This window comes from Mycetomoellerius zeteki, unplaced genomic scaffold (assembly GCF_001594055.1).
Source record: "Mycetomoellerius zeteki isolate Tzet28-1 unplaced genomic scaffold, Tzet1.0 scaffold332, whole genome shotgun sequence".
Lineage (NCBI taxonomy): Eukaryota > Metazoa > Arthropoda > Insecta > Hymenoptera > Formicidae > Mycetomoellerius > Mycetomoellerius zeteki.
The window spans coordinates 447,407-455,943 of NW_017257319.1; the positions used below are offsets into that span (position 1 = coordinate 447,407).

Sequence of the window (8,537 nt, forward strand, 5' to 3'; positions counted from 1 at the left end):
ATATTATATATATATATATATATATATATAGTGACTCATATTAGAAACATTTGTCTCACAAATTATTTAAAAAATATAAAAAAGATGTTCGTTAAACTTATTACTTCAGAAACATTCTTTTTATTTGTATTATTCTGATATAACATACAAAGTATAAAACTTTATTTCAATATCTTTATTGTTTTTTCTTTTCTTCTTACTGTGTATTAAAAAATCTTACCAAATTCTTGAAATATTTGATCAATTTTATGAATAACTGGTTATCGTACGTGTGTATCGCAACAGTTTTTGTGTCACCCTATAGTTTTACCCCCATGTGTCCATCGAGAGACCACCATGGCACGCGTCCAGGTGGATGTTACAAAATGTTCGTTACAAAGCGCGATTCGTATTGCTCAGCTGTCTAATTTTCGATGATTTTGACTCGAGCCTCCACGTGTCGATTATCCTATAAAACGTGTCGATGGAATATCAGATAATGTCGACTCGCCTGCCGCTTTTTAACGTCTGTATAACATGTTATAAATTTAAAAGACTTTGGATAATAGATAATATTGTTGGAACAAATATTACAGCACAATAATACAGCGCGGAATAACTATTACTGCTCAATCGGTTAGTTTTTAAGTTTTTGCTTGTAGAATTAATTTATATCAACTGAATTAATCGAAAAAAAGTGCACATAGAATAATCATAAAAGATCACAATTTTTAAATCGTGCTTATATAAAATGCCGTATAAATAAAAATAATAATAGAAAGAGAGAGTGTAAATACACGATAAACGTCAGGTATTTTGAAATAATGAGAAATAAAAACAAATACAAATTCTGAGTATTTTTATTGAAGAGCAATAAAGTTTCTTACAAAAATGTCTTACTAAACTTCTACGTAAGTACTTTTAATGGTTTTTCCGACTCTTGACTCGTTTTACCATTTTTTTGGATTTTTTCTTCTGGTGGTATATCAAGAACAGTTTATTGAGTTTATTCTATCAAAATACCAAACGTAAATTTTTTACACTAAATTGTGCAAACTATTATTGACATAATAATGATATTGTAACATTCCATAGCGCACTTGGTGTGAAATGGAATACTTGCTCGATTTTTCGTACACCTTACTACTAAAACTATTCATGTAGAAGTTTAATAACTTTTTGTAAAAACTTTTTTAGTTATTCTTTAAAATAAAAGTGCCTAGAAATACATACTTATGTGTTTGTTTTTATTTTTCATCATTTTAAAATATCGAAGGTTTATTATGTATACGTGTCTTGTATAGAATATGAAATATTATATAAAAATCATACTAATATTTATTTCTACTTTCTACCAATGTAGATTACCTTTAATCTCAATTTAATTTTTTATCTTCTAGTTCTAAGAATTAAAAATAGATGAAGAATAAATTAAATCGAGGTTAAAGTTAATCTATAATACATTGGTAAAAATGAATATTAATGAGTCAAATATGAGAGATGTTTTATATAGCTAAAAAAATTATCTATTTTCATTTTTATACAACTATTATCTTATAGCATACTATCTATGTATGTAGTAACAACATGATTATAAAATGGTTCTGATATACAAACATAATAGCAAAGGAAGTGAAGAAATAATAACACAATAGGTAAGAATGAAAGCACAATAGTTTATTACTAGCTTAAATGACTAGATGACTAGAGAATTTTATCTCTTAATTCTAAGACAACATGTACATAGGACATTCTCCTGTCTCTCATGCGATGAGAATGCGGAGTTGCGAAGACGTTTGTAATCAATTAGTCTTTGGAGGCGCTGCATCGTTGGCTTCGTCATGGAACCAACCGTTTCAGGCTTTCAATGAATAGTCGCCGCCATGAGAAGTTTTTAATATATTGTTAAAAACCATATCAATAAATTGCTCTAAATTGATTTATCAATCATTTAAGCATTTAGTTGACGATCGCGATTCTCACGACGATGAATCCATCCAAACCTCCATAAATTTCTCTCTCTCTTTCTCTCTCTCTCTGTCTCTCTCACTCTCTTTCTCTCTTTCTTGACGAATTATTTACAAAAATTAATTAACACGTCCGTCGCAATTAATTCTAAAGAAGATTATTACAATAATTAATTGATGATAACATATGATACTCGAAAGACCAAGGGAATAAATATACAAATTTCAGTAACGCAGACGAAGTCCGCTTTACGCAAACAATCGTTAAAACCCCGCGCCTAAGAATTTGTGCTCACTTTTCATTAATTGGCGATCATCTCTTTGTGCAGTACGTTCTTTATAATTAATTTTCAAAATATTTAAATAATACTTTAATAATCCGCTAAAATATATTAATTTTTTTAAGTAATTTCAAGCTAGCTGTTTTCTGGTTAGTTTTTTGCCGCCTAGTACATTTAAGTTAACATGGCGATTTTTTCGCCATCACAGCAAAATAAGAGAGAATCGCACGTGTGCACGGGGTCTGTGCAACAGAATATACGATTAGTTCAACGTCTTCTACGTGGTCTTCGTTATAGTCGTCGTTGTTGTCGTAGGGATCGTCTTCGTTGTTTTCGACGATTCCACATTTTGCTTCGACACGTCTACCGTGGCTGTCAGCGGCTTTTTGTTCACGTCGCATACTTTTCTAGCTCGCCAATAATCTGTAACAAAAATATTCGGTTATTATTAAATATATATTGTTTAACATCATATTACTCGCGTAATTTTTTTTAACGTAATTAAAACTCGTGTGGGGCATTGCTAACATACCAATATTACATCACAATTTTTATTGTTCTCTTTGATTTACAATTAAATAAAGATTGATAATATTTTATACATCTTTTAGACACGGTTGCCAGGTCTCCAGATTTCAATTGGAGACTCCAGTTTTCAGGACCAATCTCCAGTTCTCCAGTAGACGAGAAAAATCTCCAGTTTTTCGCTCGAGTGGGGTATTTATTAATTGCATATTTAAATTACGTGGAAAGTAATAAGAAAGTCTGTGATTATGTTCGCAGTTTATGTTATTTTGCGAATAATAAAAAAGTTTGTAATTGTGTTCGCACTGCATGTAATCTTGTAATAATAATAAAAAGATCTGTAATTGTGTTGACACTTTATGTTGGTCAAATATTAATAATAAAAAGAAAATCTGTAAGTGATCACAAAACACGAATTAAACCCTGCGCCTTTTTCTTTTTCTCTCTTTTTTTAATGAAACAATTGGCCGGCCTCCAGTCGAAATATGAAATCTCCAGCGCACGGACCTTTGAGTCCCAGCCGTATAGTGCTCGGGATCTGGCAACCAGGCTTTTAAATGAAGAAAAACAAATGCAATTTTTTTTCTAAATTGTGAAATAATTTATACGAAATACTAAATATCTACAATGATGTAATAACATTTGTTATACATTTAGTGAATTTATAAAGACGGCTCCAGATGACATGGTCAATTATGTATGTCACATTAGCAAATATTACATACACACGCACATACATTCATAATTATCTATATAAATGTAGGCCAATGTTTAGCAAAGAATGTGCGCAAAGTTGGCGTACATTGGCCATGTCATCTGGAGCCGCCTTAAGGCTAAACATCCCACGTAAGTAGGTAACGAAAGATTGAGCATCATAAAAGGTAACCGGTATTACGGTATATACAAAAAACGAATGAAATTAATAAAGAAGTCATTCATTCTGTTCATTCGTACGTTTCGCGTCATGTAAATAGATATGTATCTCTGCGAAGGATACACGTAAAGCTTCTCTCGTAATAAGGATATTCTCGAGATTCCGTAATAGTCGAGGTTTCATGGATCGACGGGGTCAGGGCGACGTAGAGTAACCTGTATAGAAACACCGTGCGAGAGAAGTATGAAATTTCCACAACAAAGACTGCGTCTTAGGAGCACCCTAGTTCGATCAGGTAGCCACCTGAGTGCTCTACCCTCGTTTCTTTCTGCTTTTCTCTCTTTTTCTAACTGACTACTTGACAGGTGCGACTTAATGTTAACAGTACCGGTTTGGAAATCTGCTCTTTTCTCTGATACTCTGACAAAAATATGAAAGGCGTAAAAATCACGTTTGCACATCTTTTATTTTGTGAAGTCTATAACGAAGTCTATAAAAAAACTAAAGTACGAAACGAAGCATTCGTATCCGTGGTTTATGGTTAGTATTAGATTCGGTTAAATTTTCACCTATTTACAGTTAAAACCTAATGTTACATTATTGCGGTTATGTTCTTGCAACAGCTATTTTGGCCAAGTTTGAACATCTTGATTGATATTCACAATGGAATATGACTTAATCGGATAAGATTCGTAACATTTAAAGTACTGAGGAATATTAGCGTTTGCGAATCGATACAGTAAATAGAGTACGCGGTCCAAGTCGATATCGAAGTGAAAAAGATTGAAAAAATCCACAACCGCCATATGTCGAAGACATGATCCTTTCTCCGCGCTTCTCTCTTTTTGGCAACGGTCCGCCATATGGTGCGCGAAACCGAGTTCTTCCTCAACCAACGTCTTCTCTTTCTCTCTCTCTCCTCCCTCTTTCCTCTTTTCTCCAGTCGCGTTTACGATTTTGCTTGTCAACATCTGTTTCCACGCCTCAACGTACCACGAAGTAGATCCTAGATGCACCGAAAAAAGACGCTTACCTGTCCATATGTCTCGAACGTGATTCCACCTCGAAAATTTTCTTTTGTTCGCGGATCCGAATGCGGTCCTCCTGACGCGTTCTTTACTCGAGCGAAGGATTTCGTTTGAATCCTATGCTCTATAAGGCGTCTTCGATTTTACGGGGAAACCACACGAACGGATCACAAAGTCTGCTAAGTCGCAATTGAAGGAGTCCTTTGTCAATATCTCAGGATCAAGAATATCGAGAGTTTTTTTTATTCTTCATGACATGGAAAATAATGCTGAGATCATCCTTCGTTTTGCAATACAATCCGTGTTTATTTTCCCTTCAGTTGATTGTAGATGGAAATAGAGCAAGTTTTCGATCGTGTATTTTAGATCAGATAGGTATAAAAAAAATGATAGTTTAGATATCTCTTTATTTGACAAATTTGTTTATTGCACGTAAATCTTAATTATTTATTTTAATCTGTATACTAAAATTGTTACGGCAATAAGTAAAATATTAGAAAAAACTAAATGTGTGTGTGTATGTGTGTGTGTGTGTGTGTGTGTGTGTTCTACTTTATATCATGAGATTAATAAAAAAATTTTGTTCTTAAAGATGTTGGATACATAGAGAAGTGCGAATTAGTGTATTTGGTCCTTGTATTTGCATCAAATGCAACTTGTCTCAGCAGGTGGTGCGCGACCTTCGTAAGGTCCCGCGCGGCATGGTATCGCGTGTTCGCGGGTCTGATTTAATCGTGGGAAAAGACGTTCTAGTCGTCATGGGCCCTTAGCAAGGGCTAACAGGTGTCGGTGGAAAAAGAGCTGGTTGCGCCGTCTCGCTCTGTTGAATTTTCGAGGGTCTCGTTGTGTTCCAGCCCAAAAAGTCATCGTGCGTGAGGGATTATCAGTGCAAATAGGCACAGGATCTCCGAGGTTGAGAAACCATAGGTTTCCCCACCCCATAGGTAAGATTATCGCATACGCGTGTTTCAACGTACGAACGATTTCTTTAACTTGTGAACCATTATGAATTCCTATATAATTTCAAAAAGGGTATTAGATAGAGCCATTCTACACGCTGATCGAGAAATAAACATTTTTTTTAGAAATTTGTCTCTCAAAGCACAGAAAGAACAATTTTATTGAAGTATCTAAAAATTTTGCTAGATGTAGATCTGAAGATAATTTTGTTGCACTATCAAAATAATTATGTAGGAAACTCAAGTATGATGAGCAATGTTGTAAAAAGTTTTGATAGTTTAACAACCAGCTCGAGCATTCTAATTATTTTGATAGTACAACAAAATTATTATCAGATCCATCTAAATTTTTAGATATTTCAAGAAATTGTTCTTTCCGTCAAGGCACATTCAATCTAAGGGCGTGCACATTGCACATGCAATCTGATCGGTCATATTGATTTCATATACAGAAACATGCAATATTTTGCACTTGGTCGAAGAAATGATATGTCCATTGTGCACAAGAATTCATGCGATAAGATGAGAAAAGTGGACTTGATTGTATCATGCCTGAAGAATCCAAGGAATGCAATCACGAGTTTCTTTTACTCCTTGGAAATTGGCCCTTCGATGACTCACAGTGTCCTACAGGTATGTGTCACGCCCGCCTTAGATGCATGACTCATAGGCGTGATCTCATTCCCGATCACGACGTTCTTTCTCTAATCCTGCATGGACTGGCGACCGATCGCTTCTCACGATCATACACCACACGTGTCCACTTATCTTTTCGTGATAACGCGAGTATTTTTTCGTAGATATATTTGGTTGTTCCATAGAAGCCATTGAATATCTTCTCGAATAAGATAAAATTATGTAGAAAAGAAAGTAGTGCTTTACTATCGTAAAACAAATTTTTCTAACAAAACTGTATTTAATAACTATATTCAATAACTATATTTAAGAACTATATTTAATAACACAATTTAATTACTTTTTATTGAATAGTTTAACATTTCAAAATGTTCCACATTTGGATAAAATATTTTTAAATATATTCATAATTATATAATTTATTTATAAATATATAATTTTTCAAATATGTATTACACTTATTTAACTTCAAATTAAAAAATTAAAAAATCCATCGACGAAGATCGTAGAAATTGTTCATAAACAATTAAAAAAATTTTTTAAATCGTTGTTCGTATATTCTATTTATTAAAAAAATTTTTAATTGATTGAAGAACTAGTAATAAAATGTACGGAAATTATGTATTTGTAAATCGCCTTTTAGAAGAGGAAACGACAAATTCTTGATCTTTAGTCCGAAATTTAGACCACTTGGATTATCTGCAACGGGTCTGCGACCCGTTTACGACGCGTGCTTCTGGCGTAAGAAACGACAGGGTGGAAGGTTGGTCAAAGGAGAGCGTAAGACGGTAGCCGGGAGTATTCTGGCGAGGGACGGCTATAGAGAAGAGAGGTGGAGAGAAGGCGGAAGAGAGGCGGCGGGTTTAGAATAAGAAAACAGGTCGGAGAGCCACGCGACCAGGTCGCGTCTGCGCCTCCGGCTTCCCTTTCGTCGTCATGACTTTCCCGCCAAAAAGCCTTCGTTCCACGACGCCACAGCAATAGATTCGTTCTAGTGTTATTCAGCGGGCTAAATAGCAGTCTGTTAGTTAAAGAAAGTTGATTTGATTTTTTTCGACGATAAATTTTAAGTCGTAAGTATCCGAATATCCATACTGCGTGAGAATCGTTACATAATTCTGTTCCCACCTCAATAAACTTACAGCGGCATGCCATATTGAATTATAGATGTGTCCTTTTGTCGCTGCACTAAAACTTTCTATCTCATTTTCGTCAAACTTAAAATAAATATATCTATTTCGTTTTAAGTGCAACAAGTACACAATAGTTGAATCGCAAAGAAGAAATCTTATAAGAGATATTTTTAGATTTATGTTCGCGCGCGTTAAATCGAAGAAGACGGTATTGGTTCGACCTACTTTCGCGCGCGGTACATGCATCCCGCGAAATTCACGCTTGTTGCCCATCCAGGGAAACTTGTCGAACGTATGACTCATGCTCCTTCATGCATATTCCGCGGACATACGCACGCGACGCGTTCGCGCGCCTAAATTGCCGCCAAGGCTCGTCGATAAAGTTCGCGCATTGATATTTCGCGAGAAGAGAAATGTTGCTCACCGTGAATGCTGGTCTGCCTTGAATACGGATTACTCCGCCTTTTGCCGGGCGACCGGTCGCTCTTCTCAGTGTTCCGCCTCTGGTAATTATTCTCCTTATCCTCGGAGCGAGGATCCACTCCCCATCTCTTGGCGAACTTGCTCCTCTCCGCGTCCAGTGCCTCCTGGAGCATCTCTATCGTCTCTCGCGGATTTGGCCGGCCGAAGAGGCAGCGTGGTACTCGTGAGGTCATCGTCGTACTGGGCAACACCGTGTAGTAGATTTCGTGACAAATCGAGGCTGCCAGCATTTCGGGTACTTGTTGTGTTTCCACCGTACGTTAGTCGAGCAAGCAGATCCCCGGGGACTTTTGTTTTCCAGTTCAAAGTACGTACTCACTCGCTTTTCCGTTTTCAATTTAATACCAAGAGCGTACGGTGTATTCCGGAAGAACGGGAAACTTCTTGGCTGTGTAAATTCTGTTGATCCACTCGACTTTTCTGTGAAGTTTTCTTCTTGAACGGTCGCTCCTCATGGACTCGCGCGACGTCTAGCAACTCCGACCAATCGACCCTCGGTCCTCACTGCTCCACGGTCAGACTAGTTCTGGCGGGATGTGGAATCGTTCCAAGCGGTGGGAGCCAGTCGACGAGTCCGTTTGAACAAGCCACGAGGTCCGGTGTTCCCTTCCACCAAACGTTTGAATTCAAATCTGATTGGCGCGCCGTGCCAGTTGCGCAGTAAAAATGGCG

General features: G+C 36.4%; 1 protein-coding gene across 1 annotated transcript; it reads right to left on the minus strand.

Moving 5' to 3' along the window:
- Nucleotides 1-2,308: 2,308 nt before the first annotated feature.
- Nucleotides 2,309-8,201, minus strand: LOC108725234 (uncharacterized). Its single transcript, XM_018452122.1, has 2 exons — nucleotides 7,807-8,201; nucleotides 2,309-2,650 (listed from the first exon to the last, which is right to left on the minus strand). Exons 1-2 carry the CDS (start codon nucleotides 8,093-8,095, stop codon nucleotides 2,505-2,507), a joined length of 435 nt encoding a protein of 144 aa, XP_018307624.1. The 5' UTR covers nucleotides 8,096-8,201; the 3' UTR covers nucleotides 2,309-2,504.
- Between the last annotated feature and the right edge of the window lie 336 nt (nucleotides 8,202-8,537).

What these genes read in the sequence shown, in the direction of transcription:
- LOC108725234 (XM_018452122.1), bottom strand. Translation starts at nt 8,095, where the DNA reads ATGCTGGCAGCCTCGATTTGTCACGAAATCTACTACACGGTGTTGCCC. An exon ending in AAGGCAGACCAGCATTCACG is followed by an intron (nt 2,651 to 7,806) that starts GTGAGCAACATT and finishes TTTTTGTTACAG; the next exon opens with ATTATTGGCGAGCTAGAAAA.